Source organism: Heterocephalus glaber, unplaced genomic scaffold, assembly GCF_053883595.1.
Source record: "Heterocephalus glaber isolate CG9 unplaced genomic scaffold, H.glaber_assembly_v1.0 deba00000943, whole genome shotgun sequence".
Classification (NCBI taxonomy): domain Eukaryota; kingdom Metazoa; phylum Chordata; class Mammalia; order Rodentia; family Bathyergidae; genus Heterocephalus; species Heterocephalus glaber.
Genome location: NW_028258175.1, coordinates 9,131,689 through 9,159,652, shown reverse-complemented (window position 1 = coordinate 9,159,652; position 27,964 = coordinate 9,131,689). Strand labels below are relative to the sequence as shown.

The 27,964-nt window shown below is 41.3% G+C and overlaps 1 protein-coding gene across 7 annotated transcripts in view; it reads left to right on the top strand.

Moving 5' to 3' along the window:
- The window catches only part of Cpped1 (calcineurin like phosphoesterase domain containing 1), a 149,493-nt gene that overhangs the window by 102,399 nt on the left and 19,130 nt on the right, over nucleotides 1–27,964 (top strand). For 3 of the 7 annotated variants that reach the window (XM_087208923.1, XM_004855853.4, XM_087208918.1), the window contains one exon: nucleotides 24,905–27,308. The exons of the other annotated variants lie outside the window; for them this stretch is intronic. In XM_087208923.1, coding sequence (XP_087065049.1) covers nucleotides 24,905–25,134 — 230 coding nt within the window. In that variant the 3' untranslated portion in view covers nucleotides 25,135–27,308. Of the gene's footprint in view, nucleotides 1–24,904; nucleotides 27,309–27,964 lie in introns of those variants that run through there. 7 annotated transcript variants of the gene reach the window in all.

Sequence of the window (27,964 nt, the reverse complement as noted above, 5' to 3'; positions counted from 1 at the left end):
AGAGCAGGACCGGGAGAGCGAGGACTGAGGTCCCCAGTCGGGAAAGCTGGCCAGTCTGCTCACGTGTCCTTTAGTGGGTCATTGCCTGACAGAAGTTTTCTTTCACTGGTTTTGAAACAGAAATGGACTTGATCAAGGTGCTTGTGTTTTGGTGACTGCAGCACTGCCCTCTCAGACTTCCAAGACTCCAGGCAAAGGCAAGGCACCTTTCTCCCTAGGGGACTTCAGTATTCTGCAAAAATATCCCCTTCTGTGGCTCCCTGCCACCTCCGTCTACCTCCTTCAAGTATTTCTGGATGGAGTTCCAATTTGATACATGAACATTCCGTCAGTCAAAACAGTCTTTTTAATGAGCCTCTTGTCCTGACAGCTGTGTTTAAGATAGGGCAGGGAAGCGGGTAATGGAAATCTAGAAAATTGTCCGTTCTGGATTGAAACCTTAATGTGTGTGCACTCCACACTCCATCTCACACGCCAGCCTGCCATCTTCTTTTAAAAATAAAAAGGAAATTATGAATAGCAAGAAAGATGTAATTTGTGCAATTGGGGAAAAAAAATCTTCTGATCGGATTCTTGGAGAAAGAAGAGAGGAAAGTGTAATTGTTGAGTGCCTCCCGAGTACGTGACATGCAGCTTCCTGCTGTGGGCCCCTGGGCACGTTGCTGGTTTCTGCTTCATCTTCCCAGTGCCCCTGGGGTGGTGCCGTCCAAATGAGGAAACTGAGTCCCAGAGACCTTGAAACACGTGTAACACCCACACGGCCTGGCAGCGGGGGAGCTGAGCCTCAAGCCCGGGTCCCCTGTCACCTGGCTGCCACCCAGCCTGCTGCTGGTTTTGGTTTTTTTTTCCATTTAGTTTATTGGTACATGTTAGGTACACAATACAGTTACATTCATCATGGGGATCTTGTACCTTTACATGATGTGTCTTGGTTCTTATTTCTTCCCCATTCTCTCTGCGCCCTTCACCCCCTCCACCCTTCCCTGTTTACAAAGACTTTGCTTCCTTTTCTTCCTTTTCTGCTATCCAAATATTGCTATTAAAAAACACAGCCCTCTTGCGTATTCCACACAGGTTTTGAATGTGCAGCTCATCAGGAAGGGGGAAAATAAAAAGTCGAGCGCAGCCTTCCATGGAAAAAAGGAATAAGGGGCAGTGAGGCACGGGCTTCGGGACTGTAATTGATCCTGGCATCCAGGGCGGGCTGTGAGCCCACCCTCCGGGCTGTGGAAGCACAGGAGCAGCCTGGCAGCTCCGGGCTCTGGACAGTAATTACCTCCCAGCACCGTTCTTCACCCCAGGGCACAGAGAAGACCTGTGTCCTCCTGTATTACATGAATGTGGCCGGGTGGCGGTGGGAAATGGCATGTTATAAGCAGGGCACCCCATGAGTTGGGGCAGTGGCTCTGACCCGAGCCCTTCCTGTCCAGTCTCCTAGGAGCTCATGCAGCAGAGCCACCTCCCTCCTGGTTGAGCTTCAGAGGCACCTAATGGCTCTTCTTTAGGCTACTCCTCTGCCATAAGAACTCATCCCCTTTCCTGCCTTCTCCTAGTTCCCGTTAAAATATAACTTTGTTGATTAATGTATATATATTTATATACAATACAGTATAACTTTGTTGATTAATATATAGGTGAGACAAGACAAATGCAAGTTACATGGCTGTGCTTTAGGAGCAGAAACTGGAAGGAAATCCCTAAAGAGAAAAGAAATCTGTCCACAGGATGATCTGGCCTTGGGTGAAGGTCATGTCAATAACTGAGCCTGAGTCATTGCTTCCTTTCTTTTTTTCTTTTTCTGTTTTGTTTTGTTTTTATTTTTGGTACCAGGGATCGAACTTGGGTCCTTGCGCTTGTACAGCAGGCAGCGAAACCACTGAGCTAAATCCCTGGCCCTTGTTTTGTTTTTTTGAGACAGGGTCTCACTATGTAGTTCAGGATGGTCTTGAACTCACTCTATAGCCCAGGCTGGCCTCAAATTCAGTGATCCTCCTGCTTCAGCCTCTGAGTGCTGAGATTACAGGCATATACCACCAAGCCCACCTAGGCCATTGCTTCCTATCTCACCAAAACATAGAGAGACAGATAGACAGACAGACACACACACACACACACACACACACACACACACACACACACACCCCAAGAGGAGACTGCGAATCCTAGACAAGCCAGATGTTGGCTGTCATATGGTCCACATATCTGAGCAAATGCCTAAGGTGAGCAGGTGGTTGGATATAAATAGAGTACCCACTGGAGGAGGGGCATGACCTGTGATGGGCCCAGCCCAGCAGCACCTGGTCCTATCACGGTGAAGTCTTCTAGGACTCAGCTTGAAAAGCAGATAGTGCCCCCACCCCAGGTTGCACAGAGGCGGAGCTACTTGGCTCAGGGTCACCTCCATACCCTGAGAGAGTCTTCCCGTGCTAATGATGAGCCTCAGGGGCTGCAAGCAGGACCCCCACTTCCTGCCCTGGCCCCATGGGAGCAGTCTCAGCCTGGGGTCCTAACCCTGGCTCAGAAGCAGCACTCACTCACTCTGTAGGTCCTCAGCACCTGAGATCCCTGGAGAGCAGAAGGCTCGGAAACCACCTGCCCTCCCAGTTACAGAGTTTTTCTTATTAAAATACAGAAGATCATCTGACAGCATAGATTTTACATAACAGAAATACTGTTTTCAGTATTTTAGAGGGTAGTCCCGACACAGAGCTGTATGTTCTGGAAGGAGCAACTAAAAAGTGTTTTGAGAGTGGACACAAACAAGTTGCAAATCTTTATGTAACATGTCCTGCTTTTGTGAAATCATGTGTGACCCACCCTCTGTCCTCCCACTCCCCCTCCCAGCTCTCTGGCAGTGCTATGTTTTGAACCCACACCCTCTCACTGAGCTACACCCCTAGCCTCTATCTGTTTCAAGACAGGATCTTGCTAAATTGCCCAGGCTTCACTCGAACTTGCAATTCTCGTGCCTCAGCCTCAGAATGCTGGGAGTACAGCTGTGTACCACCACCCTCAGCTATCTGTTTCTATAATCTGTGTCTAATACATGTGTTAAAATTGTATCTGAAAAGTACATACTGAGCTAAAATGGAAAGAGGGATTTCAAGAGATTTCCCTCCCCTCTCTTTATTTGATATTCTGTATTTTTATAATATGTGTGTTTATTTTTAGCATTCATGTATTGCTTTTTAAAATATTTTTATTCAGATTTTTTTAACTTACAGAAAGTTTGCAAAAATAAGGGTAGTAAAAAAGAATACCTATATTACCTTTATCCAGATTTATTTGACATTAACATTTTACCCCAGTTGCTTTATTATTTATTTTTGAGTGCTGTTGCATATATATGTACATATATAAAATTTTTTTCTGAGCCGTTTAAGGGTAAAATGCATGCATCCTGTGTGAATTTTCTTATCTCCTTTCTTAGGGAAAAGCTGGCCTACTATATGTATCTGGTTTCTTGTACTTTATTTACTTTAACCATTTTTCTAGGAAATCACTCCATTATCAGTTCATAGAGATTGTCCTCATCCCATTTTACAGCTGCAGCAGGTGCACGTGCCATAGTTTATTCATCTGCTCTCAAGATGTGAACTACTTTTGGAGACTCAAAAAACAGTACATACAGTAGTGGAAAAAGCAAGCTAAAGCTCCAATAGCAGGTCCTTGATGTGTTTCAGGTCGGTGGGGCTGTGGAGCCCTTGGGCTTGTTACTTAACTCCTTTTAGGCTGTTTCCATGTCTCACAGTTAGAATGATGAGGTGTCATGAGGTCCAGCCACCTGTGAGCTGGGATCTTTGGCAGGAGACCCCAAAACAGGGTTGGAGTTGGCACTCGGGAGCAAGACCTGGAGTGAAGCCAAGCAAAGATTGGTCCTTGTCATGTGTGGACTCCAGCCTTGTCACTGTGGGCTCCAGAGCACTCAGAGGTGGTCCCACCCTGAGCAGGGGCTGAGCCCCTCCCTATGTGCAACAGTACATTTGGGAATGTTAAATGTGGTTTGTTTGTTTGTTGGGTTTTTTTGGTACCGGGGATCGAACTCGAGACCTTGCCCTTGCAAAGCAGGTGGTGGAACCACTGAGCTAAATCCCTAGCCCTATATTTGGGAATGTTGAAGAATTTAACATAATAGGTGCCATGAAGCTTGTTCACACTGCCCAGTCCGTGGTAGGTCTTCAGTAAATGGCATCTAATACTGTTGTTGTTGTTGTTGTTGTTATTTCTTTTTTTGGTAGCAGCTTTATTGAGTTATAATTCACATACCATTCAATTCATCTAATGTATACAACTCAGTGATTTTTATTGTATTCACAGAGTTGTACATTCAGCATCACAGTTCCATTGATAGCCTTGTCATTATCTCATAAAGCAACCCTGTACTCTTTCTATTCCCCCATTCCCTCCCCAACCCCTCCCCCTCTCCCCAGCTCCAGAAATCTTGTCTGCATGGACTTGCCTGTTCTGGGCATTTCATTTAAACAGAGCCATGCAACACACTGTTTGTGGGCTGACTTTTTAGTCATTGTCCTGCCTGTCCCGCCCCTACAGGGGAGGGAAGCTCCTGAGAAAGAGGCAGCTAAGCCTCAGCCAACCCTCCCAGCAGCTGGAGCACTGGTAGGGCTGCCAACGGTGCCTACCACATTGAGTCATGTGAAAGGGCTTTCCTGAGGGTGAGACAAAGGGATCACCCTGCACAACACCAGAACACCAGGGAGGGTAGCAGATACCCGAAGTCCTAGATCAGTGATGGTGAACCTTTTAGAGGCTGAGTGCTCAAACCACAACCCAAAACGCACTTACTTACCGCAGAGTGCCAACACTGCAATTAAACCTGAATACTGAGGGTTCAGTTTAGAAAAAACAATTCATACATTAACATCTTTTCTCTTAAAAACAGAGCTTTCGGTAATACAAACAGCATTTTATTGAAATATAAAAGTTTGCATTTGGGATGCTTTTGCACAGTGAATGTGATCTTTGCTGTTGTATGCCTGCTGGTAATTTGTCAAACCTTGGCTGGGACAACTTGGCTCACGCACTGGCAGAGAGGGCTCTGCGTGCCTCCTACAGCACACAAGGCCATAGGTTTGCTGTCGCTGTCTTAGATAAACAAAGTCCAATCTTATGTCATCCTAAGCAGTCTCCCTTTTAATCTTTGCAAGGTTCTTCCTTGTGAGGACACCATTGAGTAAACTCTCAGTGACTGAACTCTCACCCATTAGTGGGGGTTTAAACTGGCTGAATTTCTGTGAAGAATAATTTGAATCATATCAAAAATCTAAAATTGGGAATATGGTTACTAAATTTTCCCCAACAAGGAAAGGATGACTGTTTTCATTCCTCGGTCCTACATATATTTGTATTAGGGGTCCTAACCATTGTAAAAGGCAAGGAAAGATGTAAAGATAATTAAAACTGTTCCTATTTGCAGATGTGATTTTTTAAAATTTGGAAAATACCAGAAGTCTATAAAACAGTTAGTAGAACTAATAAATGATTTATCAAGGTTTCAGGCTAATAGGCAAAACCCAGTGATATTCTTATATACTATCAGCAAACAATTGTTAATTATAAGAACATTTCAGTCTCCAATAAAATCAAAAAATATAAAATACATAAACTGTTGCTAAATGTAAGAAGGCATACGTAACTGGAAAGATGGACCATGTTCATAGATGGGCCTACTGTTGTTAAAATAGCATTCTCCCCAAATTGATCTATAGATTTCAACAAATCCCAGTCACAATTCCAGCAGCTTTATTTTTTTATAGAAGTTGACATGCTGATGCTAAGCACACATAGTTGCCAAACAGTTAATTTTTTTTTTTAAGTTGCAGTGCTGGGGTCAAGCCCAGGGCCTCACACAAGGTAGGCAAGCACTGAGCCACACTCCCAGCCCTGAAATCACCCTTTAGGTGGAAAGATGTCAACACTCTTAGTTTAGGTAAAGATGTCTCTGACCATAAGACAGATGTTCTTGTCTGCAGAATGATTGACCGATCTTGGGTTCACTAAAGTAGTGTTCTTTCTTGGGCAGATGTCTCATCTGGTTGAAATGACATTCATAGTTTTATAAACTAATCACAAACCACTCTTTTTTGTTTCCTTTATTTTTGAGAGCCACAGAAGCTTCCAGTTTTTGAAGAACTGGGAGATCTTCTCTGAACTTTGAAATGTCTATTTTTAATGGCATGCTTTTCTCCATTCCTGGGGTTAGCCCTGCTCCTCTTTTTATAAATAAACTTTTATTGGATAGCAGCCATGTCCACAAACTTACATATTTTCTATAGCTGCTACCGAAAAGAAAGAATGAGAGAGAGAGAGAGAGAGAGAGAGAGAGAGAGAGAGAGAGAGAGAGAAGAGAGAAGCAGAACTGAGCAACTGAGATGGAGACCCCGTAATTCACAGAGGCTAAAATACACTTGCCCTTTCCAGAAGGTGTTTGTTGTCCCCAGGTAAACGAAGGCGTGATCTTCAGATGTCTTGTGAGAATGTTGGTAAGATCACACTCAAGTGAGCGAGGATCTGGGGACAGAGGGTTTGAACCAGTGAAAGGTGGAAAATGGAAGTGTTCTTGGCAAGCAAGGAGATGTGCACCTGACCTTGGCCCTTGAAGTCATTTCCCTTCCAGATCATCTTAGCCCTCTGCAGCCTCTGGCCTCCCCTTCCCTGCACTCCCCACTGTCCGCCTCCAGCCCGGCTGGTATCAGAACTGGAATCCTGGTGCTGCCACCCACATGAGGACCTTCATCCTGCTCCCTTCCTCAGAGGCGTCCCTCCCGCCTGATACCAGCAGGATTAGCATACTGGAGAGGAACTATGAGTGCTTGGGAGGTGGCCAATCAGTAGGAGCCCTTGTTTGTATGTGGCACCTGCTGCTGCTTCCAAACACATCTCTGCTTCTTGGTTTGCTCCTGATAGTCCCTGGGGCTAGTGGCCCTGTTTTGCCTCCACTGGGCAGCTGTTTGGGATAAGAATACTGACTCTGGGCCCCGAGGATTTAGCTCAGTGGTGCCTCCGCCTGCCTGGAAAGCGCAATGTCTCGATCCCCAGTACCAAAAAAAAAACAAAAAAAAAAAGAATAATGACTCTGGGGTCAGATGCTGGTTCTACATCCTACCCTGCCACTTACAGGCTGAATTAGGCAAAGACTGAATGTCTCTGACTCTGCATTTTCTTATCTGTAAAACCAGGATAGCCAGGGCCTCCTTCATAGAGAAGTGGTAGAGAATAATTGAGTTGAAAATATTGATGTCCCCAGAACACTGTCTGGCAGATAGTGATCCCTCCATCCGTATTATTATTATTATTATTATTATTATTATTATTATTATTATTATCACTGTCACTACCATAACCACACCCCTCCGTCTGGTCTCTTGTGTAGAGAACTGGGAGAAGTCAGGATGTGTTGAGGTCAAAGCCACCTTCTCCAGGAAGCCTTCGGGGCCTGCATCACCATCACTGTTGGCATTTTGCATCTTTAAGATGGTGAGCTGAGTATGTGCCTCAGAGCCTGATCCAGATCCATGTCCTAGCTGTGTGACCCCAGACAGGTCACATAACCTCTCTTTCATCTGTGTACCATGGATAATTTCTTCCTTGAGAGGTCCTCATTAATCTTGAGTGAGACAGTAGATGTGCAAAGTGTTCAGTGCGTATTTGTTAAGTAAAACACCGGTAAGTCCTGTTGTCACTTTCTGCATCTTGCTATGAATAGCTCTTTCCGTTACCATTTGTGGACCTTGAGCTCTTAACCACTGGGCATAGTTGATGTTGGTGCCGCACTGTGCTTCACCCACCCCCAGCACTGAGGGGGGTTTTGCATGTGTTTATTGTTTTCAGTTGGTTGAGAAACTGCCCCCTACCTGCCCTGGCCAACCCTTCCTGCCTCCACATCCCCAGGAGTCCTGGTCCACCAGCACTTAGGCTCCAGGACAGGGGCAAGCCAGGGAAGTTCTCATGAGAGTGATTATACAGGGATGTAGAATTCCCAAATTGGCAATTCAAAAATAGTGAAGAGCCCCTCTGAGTGGGTCCATGAATATGATTTCATGTGGGCACCTGCACCTCTCATACCCATCTGAGAAACCCCTCTCTGCCTCTGCCCTGTGGCCATTGCTGGCTGTTGGTCATAATTTCTGTCCACAGTACACGCACCTGCCCGCTGAGGAACCTTCATTTCCCCATGGGTTTGTTCACACCTGTTTTCTGTAAGGTCACACCCCACCTTCCTTTTTCTTCTCTTTCCCTCCCTCCTTCCCTGTCTCCTCCCCTCCTTCTTTCTTTCCTTCCCTCCTTCCCTTTCTCTTTCTGAGTCACATTTTTTCTTTCTCACTGAGGCAGAATAAATTGAGTATGACTGATGATTTAAGACACAATTTTCACTTTTATACCTGCCAATGTAAAGATGCATAGCATTTTTGTAAATATATAGTCATGGGGAATAAAAATAAAATCTGTCCCCTTAGTACTTGTTTACACTTTGCAGATGTAAGTCAGTAACACAATAGCATTCAGGATGTCAGTTTTTCATATCAGAAGTATAGTGGATTGCATCCTGATTTCCTGATTGATTTGAAACAAGCTTCCAATATTAGAATATTAAATTATACAGAGATTGTATCCCAGTCCTCTGATTGATTTGAAATGAATTTGAATCAAGGCAGCTTTAAAAATAGCTTTTTTGCATCTTCATGACTTGATACTGTGGAGAAATAAATATGAATCTAATACCACAGAAGCCATCCCCAGGGGATGCAGCGGCTGTCTTTGCTGGGAATCCTTCTTCTGGCAGTGATTTAAAAAGATGTTTGTCATCTCTTTATAGCAGTTCATAATTCAAAAACAATCCATCTGTAATATTCAATTAAGGAACCATAGAGGTGTGTCAGCCACAGATGACCGATGAACAGCCAGAATGGAAATTCTGTGCAAGTCCTATAGACTCTACTAATCATCATTCCACTTTCAGGGAAGCCACGATTCGTTAGTACATTCCTTACCTCCATCTGGTTGTGAATTGATTGCTGTCCTATCAGAAGGTAAAAGAAAGCCAAGGTGGGTAGAACTTCTTAGAAGTCCACCCAGCCTGTGTGCCTGACAAGGACAAGACTGTAATTCACAGAGCTTGAATGTCCAGGGCTCAGATTCCACACTAGGTCTGGGCCCCTCCAGCAGGAGGTATTTGGCTTTGCCCTGATGATGAGTTATTAATTCATCCCTGTTCCCATCCACACCTCTCTGCCGCCTGAGAGAGGCATTGTGATTCATTTTATAGATTATGAAAGGCAGATCGCAAGGTCCCAAGGGCAGAAGCATGCCCAGATCCCAAAACAACAGAACTTGAGTCTCCAATGCCAAGTACATGAGTCTGGGCCCTGCCTGCCCTGTTTCCTAGCTGTGTACTTTTGTGTTGTTCTGTTTCTCTGGGGCTCCATTTTCTCCTCTGTATAATGAAGATGACATGAATCACTAGGGCTTAGATTCATTGGGAGGATTGAGTGGGATGAAGGATGGAAAGGACTTCACATCTTCCATGGCACAATAAATCATTGCCCCTCTTTGTCCTGCCACATCCATGTCCCACTCTGCCACCATACTGACCCTTACTTGAGTGAGACATGAGCATGTTTGGGTTCAAAACTCCTGAGCTTTCCATGGGGCTAGAAACAGAGTCAAACTCTAACAACCAAATATTCACTAGGTATGTTAGCCTTCCCATTGTTGGGACACCACAGTTTAAAGGAGGAGAGGTTTAATTTGGCTCACAGTTTTAGTGAGTTCAGTCCGTGGTTGGCTGGCTCCAAGGCAGAAATAGCATGGTAGAATGGCATAGTGCCTCCACTATGCTCACCACATGACGGCCAGGAAGCAGATAGAGAATGGAGTTCTGGGGACAAGAATATACCCTTCCAGGTTGTATCTCTAGTGACCCACCTCTTCTAACCTGGTCTCACTTCCAAACAGCACATTCAGCTTTGAGCTCTTCAGTGGACTAATCCACTGATAAATATAGCACCCCCACAATCTAATCACCTTCTAAAAGCCCCACCTCTGAACATATGAGAATTTGGGGGACATTATCTAAACTACAACACCAGACTGAATCTGGTTCCAACCCAAGCAGTGGCTCCTTCGTTTCCCACTCAGCGTCTCATCCCTCATGTTCCAACCAGAAACATTTCTGAGCGTCAAGCACACCAACAGAGTGAGGAAAATGGAGTTACTCAGTTTTCCTGCTTTTCAGACAAAGTTAGCCTCCTGCCTTATTATTGCTTTATTATTGTACGATGGTCATTTATTGATTTCTCATTGTAACATGAAGTCTTTTACTGGAGGGCAGAAGATTTTGAACACAACTTATTCGGTCATTGGCAATTTATTTCTAAACCTCTATAGGCATCTTTACTACTCTTAAGAATCCTCATGTGGTCAGATTTTCTGTGTCTTCAGACTACATAATAAATTAGTAGCCGAAGAGTAAGAGAGAGGGATATGTGGGTTACAGAGCAGCCTGGCTGTACAAGGACCAGTGAGCTCTACTTTGAAGGTTCCAGTGGCCACTTGGCCATTTACTACTATTGCTTCCATTTCTGCAAATGCCAGTGAATGTGGCATTAAATTTAAACATAAATGAGTTGTTACAACTGAGTACTGCTAATGCAAGCTCATTTCAAGATTGTTAGACATTCTTTCCAAAACAGTACAGTTTACAACCATGAGTTAGGCATAAAGACAAATTCCATAAACATAATGTAGCATACAAACAGTAATAATAGTGCTAAGTGCTTTCTGTCCAGCCACTCAGAGCTCCCTGAGCTAAGTTTAAGCTCACATGGTCCCCTTTGGGCCTTGGACACCAAGGGCCATGAGGCTCTGAAACCCAGGAAGGCTGGGGAAGAAGCAATGGTTCCCACAGCCCCTCCAGTCTGCAGTCGGGCTGTTCAGTTTCCCATTTTTGGCAAGGACTCACTGGGCAACCAGCCTGTCAGTTCCAGCTGCAGCTTTTGAACTGCACAGCTCAGGCCCTGGTGTGCCATCACCTTGCATCCCTCCTGCCTTTTCCTTGGTCCATCTGGCCACCCCTGCCCAGGTGTTTTGTTCGTGATCACCAGATGAGCTCATGATCATTGTAAGCATTACTCTGGGGTAATAAAGGCAGGGAGTGAAGCCCCCTCACTAAGTACCTCCACAGAGTACAAATGTATGTGAATAATCCTCTTATGCATATATTATCTTTATTTTACAAATACCAGAACCCATTTTGGGGAGTTTTTTGCAGCTTGCTATTCATACTTAATATGTTCATAGTTACTAAGTACGTTCTGAGTACATACTTAATATATTTAGTATCTTATAATGCCAGTGCGTGGAAATCTACCTCTTTTTTTTAATACGTACACAATCATCCCCCCTTACCTGAGGTTACCTATGGTCAGTTACAGTTCAAAAATATTACATGAGAAATTCCAGGAATAAACAATAGTTTGAAATTTTGTCATTCTGAGTAGTCTGATGAAATCTCATCTAGCACCACCCTGGTCCATCCCATCCTGGATATGAACCATGCTGTTGGTCATATCGATGGTGTATATGCACTCACGTGTTAGTCACTTAGTAGCCTTCTTGGTTATTGGGTCAGCTGTCATGGTATCACATACTTCTGTTCAAATAACAGTGATTTTATTTAGTGATGGTCCCAGAGTGCAAGACTGGTGATACAAAGGGGGCACTAAGGAATAAAACATGAAGGACACGTTAATTCCAGTATTATGGGGCAGTGCTTCAGGGTTGGTACTGTCCATGGTTTCAGCCATCCCCTGGGGGTCTTGGAATGTGTCCTCCATGGATAAGAGGGGCCTACTGTACTGCAACCAATCTCTCATAAGTGAACATTACAAATACACAGGCACACATATGTATCTTTTGTCTTCTTTGAGGATTCCTGAAGGGTGACTATCTAGCAAGATGGTTTTGCTGGGTCAAGATGAATACACAGTAAAATACGAGACAGTATTGCCAGATTGCCCCCTTGAAATGAGTTGTATCCATTTGCATTGTAATGAGAAACACGGAAATAGCTGGGTCTCCCCACCCTTGGCTGTTTTAAGTAGGGAAACCTGAGTCACTTTCCCTTGAGTGTCTAGCTGCATACTCAGCTGTCAGGGAGCCACACCTTCCCAGAGTGAGTCTCCAGTTCCTGCTGGTGCACATAGCTATGTTGTCAAAAGCACTGTTTAAAGTCCCCCAAAATCCTCCTAACCCGAGGCAAATGCCCAAACATTTTGAACATATTTCCTTCATGCCTTTTTTTCATTTTTCCCCTGTTGCTCTCCATTTTCCTCCTTTTCTTTCTCCTTTGTCTTTCTTAACCATCATTATCAATCTCTGTCTCACTTTATCCTCATTCCTCAGGATGGAACTGGTGAAAATTTTTGAGACCTTGGAATAGACAAAGGACATTAGGAAAAACTAAGGGTAGGACCAGAGAATTAGCTCAGTGGCACCGCGCCAGCCTTGCAAGCGCAAGGTCCTGAATTTGATCTCCGGTACAAAAAACAAAACAAAGTAAAACTAAGGGTATCTGATTATGGTCATGAATTAATATCAACTATCAATACTGATTCATTCATTGTCATAAAACGTGCCATCAGATATTCATAAAGGGTAATACAGGGTATGAGTATATGTGAATTGTCGTTATTTTCTTTGTAATTTTTCTGTAAATCTAAAACTATTCTAAAATTAGAAGTTTTTCTTTAAACATGGGTGAATCACATCTAGTCAGCATGTCTTCTTAGGCTCCTCTGAGCTGTGATAGTTACCCAGACCTCCTTGTTCCATTGACCCTGACAGTTTTGAAGAGCACTGGTCCGGGGTTTTATAGGGTGCCTCTCTCCTGGGATTTGTGTGATCTTTTTCTCATTACTGGACTGGAGTTATGGGTTTAAAGGAGAAAGACCACAGAAATAAAGTGCTATTTTGTCACAGCCATACTAAGAGTGCACACGTGTCTTAGCACAGGTAATGTCTTCCCAGTTTCTCCACCGTAAGGTTACTCCTTTTCTTTTTTAACCTTTTCTGAGGGGAAGAGCTAGGCTCTACTTCGTAGAGGATGGAGTGTCGACATCAATTGTTCTTCTCTATGAGAGATTTGTCTCTTTTCCCACTTATTTATTTAATAATTTGTATCATTATGGACTTGTGGAGTCCCCTTCAGCTTTGGATTATAATTCAATACTAGTGTATTTTGTTGCTCATAGGTAAAGCCTGGGCTGTGGGGGGCTCTTCCAGCGATTCCTATGTTCCTTTGACACACCCAGCATTGTGGGTTTTGGTTGTGAACACTCCCTTTCTTGAAAGACGCTCAAACTCATCTTGTCTATTTTCTGCCCCAGTTCTGCCCTCAGCCACTTCTCCAAGGATCCATAGCTCCTGTTTTTTAGACAGTGGCTATTAGGAAGCAAGATCTGAGTGTGGGGGTGTGCTCATGAGTATTATGTCCTTGCTTCCAGATGCTCTCTTCAGACAGAGCAAGAAAGTGGGTGTCTGTATGCTAGCCCATGTCTGAACACATCTGTAAATATTCCTGTATACAGCCAACTGCATTGATGTTATGCCAAACCTGAATTTATACTGATATTGCCAACTCTAATCCATTACCACATAAATCATTTTAAGGACCCTCTCCCTCCCACAATTTTTTTTTACATTTTTATTGTGCTATAATCCACATGCCATAAAATTCACCCCCTTAAAGTATAAAATTCAGCGCTTAGTATATTCACAAAATTATGCAGCCATCACCACTGCCTGATTGTGGTCCGTTTTTAACATTTCACAAATAGACCTCATACTCATTAGCAGATATTCCCCATTTGCCTAACCTCTACCAATAGTAATCTACTTTCTGTCTCTATAGATTTGCTTACATAATCTGGACATTTTGTGTAAATGGGATAATATATTTTGTGGCTTTTGGTGTCTGGCTGCCTTTATTTAGCACAGTGTTTTCAAGGTTTATCCACATTGGATCAGGTATCAGTACTTAATTCTTTTTATGGCTCAATATTGTTCTGTTGTATGCATAGATCACATTTGTTTATCCATCAACAGGTGGTGAACATTTAGTTTGTTTCCACTTTTTAGGCTATTTTGAAAACTGCTGCAATAAATACTCATGTATAAGGTTTTGTAAAGATATTTCATTTTCTCTTGAGTATATAAGAGCTGATCAAAAATTTGATGTGGACACAGCTCCCATTGCAGAGGAGGTGAGCTGTGCAGGCACCACCAGCACCCCACCCCACCCCCGTGGAAATGAGAAGACACATAAACAAGCTTGAGAACCAGACTTCCAGATCACCTACAGCAACCTCAAAGGGAAACGAGATGGAACACTCTGATATTCAACAACCTGGACTCCCCGAACTAGCAACAAAAGAGGATCTGGAAAAAATGAAATCAGAAACAATTTCTCACAAAACAGCAGAGATTGTGCCCATAGTGCAAGACATGATTAATAAATCTAGAGAGGGCACAGATTAAAAAATAGAGCTGAGGAACATGATGGAATCCCAACATAGGAAACAAATGGAATCCATAAAACAGATGCAAACAGATTTCCAGGAGATTAAAAACTCCATTGAAAGTCTATGCAGCAGAATGAGCCAATGTGAAGACAGAATTTCAGATATAGGAGATAAGATTGCAATTACTGACCAGGAAAAGAAAAATTGCTTTAAAATTGTAAGGAACCACAAGAAATTCCAGCAGCTGCTAGATGATGCAAAGAAGAATAACATAAGACTGATTAGAGTCAATGAAGAAACAGGAGAGTGCAGATGACATGAAAAAACTGTTCACAGAAGTGATGACAGAAAACTTCCCAAGCAGGGGAAAAGAACTTGACATACAGATAAGTGAGGCATATAGGACTCCAACTAGCCTTGATCAAAAAAAAAAAAAAAGCAAAACACAAAGGCATATAATGGTTAAGATTATGGAAAGCAAACAGAAGAACAAAATTCTACAAGCAGTTAGAGAAAAGAAACAAATCACATGCAAAGGAAAGCCCATCAGAATCACAGCAGACTTCTCAACGCAAACCCTCAAGGCAAGAAGAGCTTGGAGTGATGTACTTCAAGCCCTAAAGGAAAACAACCACCAACCCAGATTGATGTATCCTGCAAAACTATCTTTCAAAATTGATGGTGAAATAAGATACATTCATGACAAAGAGCACCTTAAGAACTTCATGAATACCAAACGAGCACTCCAAAAAATTTTAGACAAAATCCTAGGAAAAGACAATGAGGATCCCAACCCCAGGAAGCCCAACAGAATGAATCCACAGGGCATGACAAGAAATTAAAAGCAAAGGGGGAGTATCCAACAAAAAGAAAAAGTCATGACAATGATAACTCAATACGTATCAGTTATAACCATCAATGTTAATGGTCTCAACTCACCAATCAAAAGAAATAGACTGGCAGAATGGGTCAAGAAGCAAGATCCAACAATATGCTACATACAAGAAACACACTTAATTCAAAAAGAAACTCATAGACTGAAAGTTAAAGGGTGGAAAACAATACTCCATGCCACAGAAACCCCCCCAAAAAGCAGGAGTAACTATCCTCTTTGCAGATCAAGTAGATTTCAAACCCACACTGATTAAGAGAGACAAAGAAGGACACTACATCCTTGTAAAGGGAACAATCCAAGGGTAAGAGATGACAATCATAAATATCTACACACCAAACACTAGTGAACCCAACAATACAAAACAAATACTAACATACATGAAAAATCAAATAATCACTAATACAGTAGTAGTGGGGGACCTCAATATCCCATTGTTACAAATAGATAGAGCAACTAGACAAAAAACAAGCAACAAAATACTAGAACTCAATCAAACTCTTAAATAAATGAACTTAACATGTTTACAGAGTGTTCCACCCCATAAAATCAGAATACACATTCTTTTCAGCTGCACATGGGTTGTTCTCCAAAATAGTCCACATACTCACTCATAGAACATATTTAGGTAAGTGCAAAGGAATTGAAGTTATCCCCTGTATATTATCAGACCATAGTGTGATGAAATTGGAGATCAGTAGCAAAAGAAACCACAAAAATTTCATAAACACATGGAAATTGAACAACACACTTCTGAATAACCAGTGGGTCACAGAGGAAATTAAAGAAGACATCAGACAGTTCCTTCAGTTAAATGACAATGACAATCCAACATATCAGAATCCATGGGACACAATGAGAGCAGTCTTATAAGGGAAAACCATAGCAGTGAATACTCATATTAGGAAAACAGAGTGAGCCCAATTAAACAAACTGATGCTGAACCTCAAGCTTCTAGAAAAAGAAGAGCAGGACAAACCCAAAGCTCATACAAGGGAGGAAATTATAAAGATCAGAACAGAAGTCAATGCAATGGAGACTAAGAGAATGATACAAAAAATCAGTGAAGCCAAGAGTTGGTTCTTCGAAAGAATAAAAAAAATTGACAAACCCTTAGCCAACCTTTTCAGAAAAAGGAAAGGCCCAAATCCATGCAATTAGGAATGAAAAAGGTGAAATTACAGTGGACCCAGCAGAAATCCAGAAGATCATCAATACCTACTTCAAGAACCTATACGCCAATAAGATGGAAAACACAGAAGAAATGGACAGATTCCTAGATACATATGAATTACCAAAGTTGAACGAAGAAAATCTAAAAATTCTGAACAACCCAATATCAATCAATGAAATTGAAAACGTAATTAAAAACTTACCAATTAAGAAAAGCGTAGGTCCTGATGGCTTCACTGCTGAATTCTACAAGACATTTAGAGAGGAACTACTGCCACTTCTGTTTAAACTCTTCAATGAAATGGAAAGGGAAGCAATACTCCCGAATTCATTTCTGGAAGGAAGCATCACCTTGATCCCCAAAGCAGAGAAAGACCCAACTGAAAAAGAGAACTATAGGCCAATCTCACTAATGAACATAGATGGAAAAATCCTTAATAAGATACTGGCAAATAGAATGCAGAAGTTCATCAGGAAGATCATACACCCTGACCAAATGGGATTCATCCCAGAGATGCAGGGATGGTTCAACATATGCAAATCAATCAATGTAATACACTATATTAATAGATCCAGTACAAAAACCATATGATCATTTCAATAGATGCAGATAAAGCATTTGACAAAATCCAACATGCATTTATGATAAAAAAAACCCTACACAAAATTGTCTCTACCTCAGTCTGATAAAAGCCATCTATGAAAAACCAACAGCCAATATCATACTAAATGGTCAAAAACTGAAATCCTTCACACTAAAATCAGGAACAAGACAAGGATGTCCACTATCACCACTCCTGTTCAATAGAGGTTTGGAAACATTAGCCATGGCAATTAGCCAAGAGAAAGAAATAAAAGGAATAAAGATAGGAAATGAAGAAGTCAAATTGTCATTATTTGCACATGACATGATGCTCTATATAGAAGACCCCAAGAACTCCACCAAAAGTCTTCTAGACTTAATAACCAAATTCAGTAGAGTAGCTGGAGACAAGGTCAACACACAAAAATCAATAGCTTTCCTCTACACGAACAACAGACTCACTGAGACAGAAATAGGGCAAACAATTCCTTTCACAATAGCATCCAAAAAACTGAAATATCTAGGAATCAACCTAACAAAAGAAATCAAAGACTTCTTCTCTAAAAACTATAGCACTCTGAAAAGAGAGATTGAAGATAATATCAGGAAATGGAAAGACATCCCTTGGTCCTGGCTAGAAAGGATCAACATAGTCAAAATGGCTATACTTCCAAAACTGCTATATAGATTCAATGCAATCCCAATTGAAATCCCAGCAGCATACTTCATGGACCTTGAGAAAACAATCCAAAAATTCATTTGGAACAAGAAGAGACCCAGAATAGCAAAAGCAATTCTAGGTAACAGAGACATGGCAGGGGGTATTACAACCCCCAGCTTGAAACTATACTACAAAGCTACTGTGATAAAAACAGCATGGTACAGGCAAAGAAACAGACCTGAGGACCAGTGGAACAGATTAGAAGATGCAGAAACAACTCCAGACACACTCAGCCACCTCATCTTTGACAAAGGAGCCAAACACCCTCACTGGAGGAAAGATAGCCTCTTTAATAAATGGTGCTGGAAAAATTCCGTTTCAACTGCCAAAGACTAAAACTAGACCCATATTTCTCACCATGCACTAAACTAAAATTGAAATGGATTAAAGGTATAAATATTAAAACAGAAACGCAGAATGGGCTGGAACCGAGGTTATGTAGAACTCTTGAAGACTTTGGTGTAGGAAAAGATTTTATGAACAAAACTTCAGTTGCGCGTGAACTAGCACAAACAGTCAACAAGTGGGATCTCTTCTTACTGAAAAGCTTCTGCATAGCAAAAGAAACCACCAGCAGTGTGAAGAGACAACCCACAATGTGGGAAATATTTTCACCTGCTTTTCCTCTGACAAAGGTCTACTATCTAGAATCTATAAAAAAATTTAAAAAATTCAGGCACCCCAAATTCAAATACCCAATTCAAAAAGAGGCACCTGAAGTGAACAGACATTTCTCAGACGAAGAAGTAGAAATAGCAAATAAACATATGAAAAAATGTTCAACATCACTGGTCATTCAAGAGATGCACATCAAAACAATGCTGAGATTCCACATCACCCCAGAAAGAATGGCTGCTATCAAGAAATCAACCAATAACAAATGTTGGCAGGGCTGTCGGGAAAGACAAACATTGCTCCACTGCTGGTGGGAGTGTAGACTAGTGCAACCACCGTGGAAATCAGTATGGAGATACGTCAAAGAACTAGGACTGGAAGTGCCATTTGACCCCGCTATTCCCCTGCTGGGTATCTTCCCCAAAGAATTAAAAGAATCATACCACAGTGATATATGTGCACCCATGTTCATAGTAGCACAGTTTGTAATTGCCAAAACTTGGAAACAGACCAAATCCAGTATCAACTGGATACTGGGTAAAAACATGTGGTTTTTTAATAAAATGGAGTACTACTCAGCCATAAAAAATGAGAAATTGGAGACATTTATTGCTAACAGAATGCACATTAAGGCGATACTCTTAAGTGAAATAAATAAGATACACGTGTAAATACTGAATAGTTTCTCTAGTGTGAGAAACTGAAAGTGTAAATAAGTACTAAAAGGTATAATCAATAATGTGAAATAGGAAGAAAAGGGGCAAAGGGGAAGTGGTAGGGGTAGGGGAAAGGAATGAAGGGAATGGAATTAATATGAAGAAATGAAAAAAAGCAAACAAAGTCTCTGAAAATAGGGAAGGATGGAGGGGTTGAAGGGAGCTCAGGGCAAGTGGGAAAAAATAAGAACTGAGAGGTTACGTAAAGGTGCAAATTTCCAATGATGAATGTCATTATATTTTACACCTAAAATGTACCAATAAAAGAATATATAAAGAAAAAAATTTGATGTATATAAGTAGAAAAATTCCTTGCAGTAAACGATGTATTGCCATTAGTCCCTCTCAAAATACTCCCACTACGCATACTTTGAAGACACTTACACCATAATTCTTGCCACTTTCTGAAGAGTTCTGGAAGTTTTCTTTGATGACCTACTTTATGAGGTGTGATCGGTACAGTGGATGCCACTGCTGAGTACTGTCCACCAAAAAGGCAAACTCATGAGACCATTACAGTGTGTCCTCATCGACCTTTTCATAGATCTGGTACCGAGTAACTTCTGACTCTTTCCCCAAAGTCAAAATGACCATGAAAGGAAAACATTTTGAATCAATTCAGGACATTGAGGCAGCCACAACAGCACAACTAAAGACACTCATAAAAGAAGACTTCCAGAAGTCCTTCAGAAAGTGTCAAGAATGATGGGATAAATGTGTTTGAAGTAAGGAAGAGTTTTCTGAGGGGGATTAGTGGCAGTGTAATAATTTTTTTTTTAATTTTGACAGACACTAGTTTTTGAGCATACTCTCTCTACATAGGCATGAAATTGCTGGGTAGTGGTAACTGTTTAGCATTATGAGGAACTGCCAAAGTGTTTTCCAGAACAGCTATACCATTTATATTCCCACTAGTGCTGTAAGAGGGTTCAGATTTCTCCAAAGCCCTGTGAACAAGTTACTTTCCATCTTTTCTATTATAGGCATCCTGCCCAGTGTGAAGTGGCTCATTGTGCTGCTGATTTGCATTTCCCTAATGATTAATGATCTTGAACATCCTTTCCTGTACTTATTGACCATTTGTTTGTCTTCTTTAGAGAAATGTCTGTTCAGATCCTTTGCCCATTTGTTAATTGGATTGGCTTCCTAGCATTGAGTTAAGAGTTTTTATAGATTGTCTGAGTATTAGACCCTTATCAGATAGACAATTTGCAAATATATTCTCCTATTCTTTGGTTGTCTTTTTATGATTTATAATGTTTTTTGAAGCACATAACTTTTTAATTTGGATGAAGTCCAATTTATCTAGTCTTAGTTTGGTCACCTGTGCATATTTTGAGTAAACATGATGATTATATATTTTTTCATGTGAAGTACCCAGTAATCTAGTACTTTCTTCTTACTTCCAAACATGACAATAACTTTTATACGCCTACATTTTTCATTGAACTTCCAATCTTGACATTGTTGAGATTGCTTCACTTTTAACATAAAAAAATAGTAAATAACAAAAGCAATCAGTAGTTAATTCAATTTATTAAAATATTTTGTCAGTCTTAGCTCATCATTGTGCTTAATATTTCATCTCTTCTGTTGTTCAAATATATTCTTAATAATTCTTTGTAGTGAAAATTTTGGAGTGTCCTTAGTTTTTATATTTCTAAACATGTCTTTATTTTGCCCTCAAATTTAAATGACAATTTAGGTATAAACTTTTAGGGTCCTAGTTATTATCCTGAAGATTTTGAAAGTGTTACTTTGATTCTGTCTTGCTGGGACGCCTGCTCTCTGTCTAATTGTCAATCTTTTGTAATGTTTTCACCACACTCTTTTAAAGGCTCTTCTCTTTCTCTTTGATGTTACCACTTCATTATGTAACAGTGTGGGATAGATTTTGTTTCCTACTTAGTGCTTTTTATCTGAAGACTTTCTTCTTTCTTTTTGAAGAAGTCTCCATTATTCATTCTTCAAATTCTTTTCACTGCTGTTTTCTTCTTTCTTCTTTTCTCCTCTTAAACATCTGCTGATAGTTCATCTATCCTCTGGGCTCTTTGAACCATTTGTTCATACTGCCTGTGTCTGCGTCTCTGTGTTATCTTCAGATTCATTTCCTTGATTCTACCTATAAATTTACCAATTTTTTAAAACTAATGTCCAGTCTAGAATTTATCCCATTTATTGAGAGTGTTTTTAATTCTAAAATTTAATGGGTTTATCTTTTATGAGCACTAATTATCACTGCCTGCTATTCTCATGCAATATATGCCTGTTTTGTTTCATAACATCTTTTTGCAGACATTGATCTTTTATTAAGGACTCTTATATTTTAAATACTTATCAGGGAGTTTTATGTAATTTCAGCCTTTCCATTTTGAGGACGAAATACCCAACACCTGCAATTTAAAGCAGGAGAGGTTTATTTTGGCTTATGGTTTCCAAAGAAGGCATTCCATAGTCATTTGGCTCCAAGGCAGAAATGGCATGGTGGAAGGGCACAGGGGCAGAAAGCTGCTCACCTCATGGCAGCCCGGAAGCAGAGAGACATGACAGTCAGGGACCAGAATGCACCCTATGAGCCATGTTCTCTGTGACCCACCTCCAGCCAGGCCCCACTTCCTTAACAGCACATTTAGCCATGAACTCATGAATGGATTAATCCATTGATGAGTATATAACCCCCAAGATCCAGTCATCTTCCAAAAGCCCCACCTCTAAATATATGAAACTTTTGGTGGGTATTCTAGATCTAAATAGTAACATGGATTAAACATTTGCTCCTGAGGGAAGAATTTATGGGCTGTGTTAGTATGTGAGTTCTTCGTGTGTGATAGAATTTTTTTTATTGCAGGTTCAATTTGAGTTATTTCGTATTTGTTTTTCCCTCACTTTTTCTCTCTTGACTGACTTCTCCTTGCCCAGTACCCTTGGTTACCTCCACCCACACCCCCATGTCTTCATAATAGTAGTTCAGAGTCCCACAATAACATCAAGAAGATGTGTGTCAGTTCCTAAGTGTGAGCCTGTGTCTGTCCTTCCTTATAGATTCTGAGCTTGAAACAAGCCCCACCCCAGTGATATGCCTGAGACACCTTCCACCAATTCATTAGAACCGCTATTAATTGTGTATATGTATATATGTGTGTTCTGAGTGTTGAACATGGGGCCTCATGCATGTTAAGCATATGCTGTACCACTGAGCTACACCCTAGCCCCATGATTATTAGATTTTAAGGAATTTTGTCTCAGGCTTTTTTTTTTTGGTACCAGGGATCGAACTCGGGACCTTGCACTTGCAAAGCAGGCAACGGAACCACTGAGCTAAATCCCCAGCCCTATTTTAAGGAATTTTGTAAAGTGGTTGTTAAATAGATTTTTTTTTTTGGTACCGGGGATCAAACTCAGGACCTTGTACTTGCAAGGCAGGCGGCAGAACCATTGAGCTAAATCCCCAGCAAATAGATGTTATTTTTAAAAATTTAATTATGTAAGTTCTCCATCAAATTACAGTTAGCCTTCAGTCCTTAACCAACAGCAGATCAAAAAATATTTTTCATAAAAATTGCATCTATACTAAACATGTACAGACTCATTTTTTCTTGTCATTATCCCCTAAACAATACAGTAAAACAACTGTTTGCATAGTACTGGGTATAATAAGTATCCTGGAGATTATTTAAAGTACACAGGAGGATGTATGTAGGTTACATGCAAATAATATGCCAGTTTTTATAAGGGACTTGAGCATCTTAGATTTTAGTATCCACTGGGGGTTCCTGGAACCAGTCTCCCGTGGATATAAAAGAATGATGATACTAAATAACAAAGGTAATAAACGCTCAGAATTTCCCACACTCTAATGTTTTCACCTGTGACTATTACCTATGGCTGTGACTATGATGACTATGATCTCTGCTCCCAAGGTTGCTCACAGCTTCTGCACCTGTACAGTGGAAACACTGTGTCAGGGGGCACTACTGAGCATCTCTTCCCATGACTGGTCCAGTGGCATCACACTGGCAACTTGACATGAACCATGTCAGGAGTATTTACACCGTGGAAATCAGTAGACATTGCTAACTGGGTTTTTTTTAATCATTACTATTCATAGTTTGTCAAACATTGACCAGCACACATGTCTTAGTTATTTTCTCAGCACTGAAACACAATGCCCAATACCCACAGTTAAAGGAGGAAAGGTTTATTTTGGCTCACAGTTTATAGAGGTTTCAGTCCATAATCAGGTGGCTCCAAGGCAGGGCGGCAGGGCAGAAGGGCATCACAGAGGAGGGTTGCTTTGGGTGTGACAGACAAGAAGCAGAGACGGATCAAGGGAGGAGAGCAGGATATACAGTCCTTCCAAGGCAGTGACTCACCTCCTCAGACCAGGTTCCACCTGCCAATGTCACTTTTGGCTGTACTGTAATCCACTGATGAGCATCACCCCCCCCTTCATCCAATTGCCTCCCAGAAGCCCCACCTGTGAGTGCATGAGGCTGGCTGGCAGGGGGCGCATCTAGACATAAAGCATAACACCACCCTTGGCCCCGCCCTGGCAGCTGCCGTATCCTTCACCTCCCTCCCATAAACAGAGGCCCCATACATGCCCAGTTCCAACAGAGCCACATGGCCTTCCTCATCTCTTGAGTGTGCTTTAGTTTGCAGTCTGCAGGAGCTTCACTCCAGCAACATTTTGATCCCACTCATAACTTTACTTTTCTCTTTTGTTTCTGCCCCATAGAGCTATTTATTTTGATGTTGCACCTACTTACATCTTTTAGTTTTCTTACATTTTATCTATTAGGGCTGTAAGTTTGGAGTAGCAGAGAGACTTTAAGTGTGAACATACTCTGCTCTCTCAGTTAGAACATCATAAACTTTGTTTATTTATTTGTTCATTTATTTGTAGTATTTTCTCGTCACTGAGACACAATACCTGACACAATGTAAAGGAGGAAAAGTTTATATCAGCTCACAGTTTGCAGAGGTTTCAGTTCTTAGTCACATGGCTTCAAGGCGGAGTGGCATGGCAGAGGAGAAGCAGCTCATGGCATGGTAGTAGAGAACCAGAAATAGTATGAAGGCAGGAGCGGAAAGAGATAAGCCCTTCCAGGTCACGCTTCCAGCCCCAAATGACCCCTCTCTTCAGACCAAACCCTACCTCCTAACAACAAGTCAGCTATATGCCCTCATAGTCCAGTCACCTTCCAAAAGCCCCAGCTATGAGCACATGAGGTTTGGGGGGACATTTTAATCTAAACCATAACAGGATTGAACCCAAGGCCTTATAAATGCTAGGCAAGCTCTCTACCACCAAACTATGCCCATAAACATTACTTTTTTACACATATAGCTTCCACCATGTAGATGTTTATGCAGGCTTCAAAATGCTTTCTTCATTCTCCTTTAACTCTTCCAAAGTCATTTTCTGTATCATTCTTCACTCATCTTGTTTCCTGGTACCTTCTTGTACTAGTTATGACAAATGTGTTAATAATACAGAGTTATCTTTAAAAAGGGTCTAGATGTCACATATGTCACCTACCTTCTTTTTTCATGCACACAAAATAATATGCATTTAAAATAATAATATGGTATTGTTCACAGAATAAAGCATGGGAGCCCTAGGTGACCCCCCCCCACCCTAATGTCTTTTTCCCTTCCCTGTAGGTGTCAGAGCTGTGTTCTCAGGCCACTACCATAGGAACGCCGGGGGCACCTACCAAAACCTGGACATGGTGGTGTCTTCTGCCATTGGATGCCAGTTGGGCAAAGACACCCATGGGCTCCGAGTCGTGGTTGTCACTGCTGAGAAAATCATTCATCGGTACTACAGTCTAGATGAGCTAAGCAAGAAGGGAATAGAAGATGATCTAATGGAGCTAATGAAGAAGGAATGATTGCCCTTTGTGATCTGTTCACTTTTCACTTCCAGTTTTTTATTTTGCCAGAAACAGCAGCAGCACACAACCCTTTGTTGAAATGTAAGAGTAGACTGGGCAGTTTTGTGAATTTACATCCTTTTGCATAAATCATATCCTAAATTATATTCACAATAGAACTGCCACACAGAAAGCCTGGAATAATTTTCTAATTATTACAATATTAGACTATCTCTGCATGAATGTTTGCGAAAATTCTAATGGTGCATTTCTCAACTCAGCTCTCAAATTACATTCTTTCTGGCAGCATATGATCAATGTCTACCTATCGACCTCAGTCCCAGCTTGATATCCAAGTGTGATCTTTGATAATTCATTGAACAAACTGCATCTGATTATATTAAATTGTGGTCATGACTCCTAAAATGTTAACAAAACAAAGGTCATCTCCTTTCCTTTTTACCAAAACAAATAGCTGTCTCTCGATCTTACCAGAGCCATGTAGACTTACTTTAACAAAGATCCAAGTAGCTACCATTTGCTGTTAAATTCTGAAGTGTCAGTTATTGCTCATACTGGGAACAGAATACACTTGATACAGCTCAGAATTTGAATTTGCCTTCCTGACAACCACAAAAGTTACCTTTGCACAAAAATTGTCTGTTTATGAAAATCTCACCCAGAAGACTGGAATCAGGCCGTGAGACATGGGGTGGAAAGTCACTCTGCAGCCCAGTTTGTTCATCCCATTCTTCTGGTCCTAGGATCCGTCAACAGCCGGGATTCTTGTGGGGTCAGAATGCCCTTTTGTTTACCAGCCTCAAAACGGCACCAGCTTCAACAAAAAAAGTGGGAATTGATGCAGACTTCTCAACAAAAACAAAGCAGATTCTGGTGGGACCAAAACAGGCTTTCAGGCACACGAACCTGACACCAAAATGCATGAGTACAGTATCCCTTGGGATACTGTTATTTAGAGCTGGCATTGTTTTTATATAATATGCTTTGCTGCATCTCTCAGCAGCTCCTGGCTCTGGTGTGCTTTTATCCATGTAGTTTGTTTGCATGCTTTCTTGTTTGTTTCTTTTGTGAGGATTGAACCCAAGGAATCATAACCTATATCCCCAGCCCTTTTATTTGACAAGGTCTTACTAGTTACCCAGGATGTCCTTGGGCTTGCAATTCTCCCACCTCATCCTCCCACGTTGCTGGGATTACAGACTGCACCACCATACCAGCCAATTCATGTAGTCTTTTCACAGATCATCCTGGTGAATGAGTTACCAGGTACTCCAAATTCTGGCAGAAAAATTTTGCATATAATTATTTTGCATATTATTATGTAATAATATTCACTAAGCCTAAACCAACTTTTAAAAACTGACTGGTTACAAATGAACTGCAGAGTCCATTAAGTTAAAAGGCTTTCTTGTTAAAGAGTTTTAGTCAATGTAGCAAAACCATGGGAAATTAAATAGAAAGATAATTGGATATGTAAATTCATAAGGAACAAAAGACAAGGAGTTAATTATACTACAGATTGGTGACACACCATTGTTCATTATATGCAAAATAAATTTAAAAATTTTCAAACTAGAATGCCTTTTTGGTGCTTTGCTGCAATCTTGTTTGGTGTTCATTTTTCTTTACAACAGATTTGGATATAAGAGGTCAAAAGGGCATAACTAATGAGCCACTGGAGATGTGGAAGGTTGTGACCCTGGAACCATGAAGACACGGGCTCTGACTCCACAGTGGGGAACTCTCAAGAGGGAAATGGGCAGAGTTTAATCACAGAGGACTGAAGAAGGTGCTCTCTTTGTCATGTTCAGTGTACAAAATTGGGCAAGAATATGGGGATAATTAAAAGTAATGGGAATGAAACTAAGTAAATCCTTTTCTCACAAAATCCTAGTAAGTCAAAAATTTATTTGAAATACCCCAAAAATATGCTAAGAAAAAGGAATCAGGAAATTCCCACAATTTTTAAAGTAACAAAACAGCTGTGAGAGGTTCAAAACAACAGTTAGAGATTCAGAATAAAGTTGGAAAATTATTCTAAGGACCAGGAAATAGGTTCATGTATCATTCAGATAAAAGATCAGTATTAGTGCATTTACTTATGATCCAAAAAAAAATCAAACATAAGTGCCTTAATACTGTGAAAAACAATAAAAGACGTCATGAGTACATTGCTATGGTTTTGAGTGTTTTGTGTGTCTCAAGTGATTTGGCTCAGAAAGGTGGAGGCATGTGGCCAAGGTCACCCCGTTCCTCAGTGAGAATGCAAGTGTCAGGGTGCAGGAAGTCTCAAGCCCCTGCTTCTGAACACTACCCTGTCTTTCTTGGAACTGCTTTTCAGAGCTGAAAGTTTGGCCCGGCTCAGCTGCGGCAACACAGAAGTGTTCAGCATCTGTGACCACCTTGCCTGGGAGAACGTTCTGTGTTGACTGGAAGCCCTGGGATCTCATCCTGGGATGCACAAAGCCTAGGCAAGGCCCAGGAGCTCCTTCCCTGATCGTAGCCAGTCCAGGGTGATGCAGTCTGAAGAAGAAGCAAGTTGTTCTAGACAGAATTTTCACTGGAGACTGAGAAACTGAACTGAACCACAATGGCTCACAAAACACAGCTTTACCTACAGTGGTACATCCATTCTTCACTCCCTGCAGTGGTTTTGACTTGTCCCCAGAAGATGCATAGTCCCCAATTTAGTGATGTGAAAAATGCAGTGAGACCTTTAGAAGGCAGAGCCTAGTGGGAGGCCCTTAGGTCCATTCGATGTATACCCTCGGAAGGGAATAGTGTGGTCCTTCTTGGGGCCCCAGTTGCTTTCTGGTTTCCTGTCTTG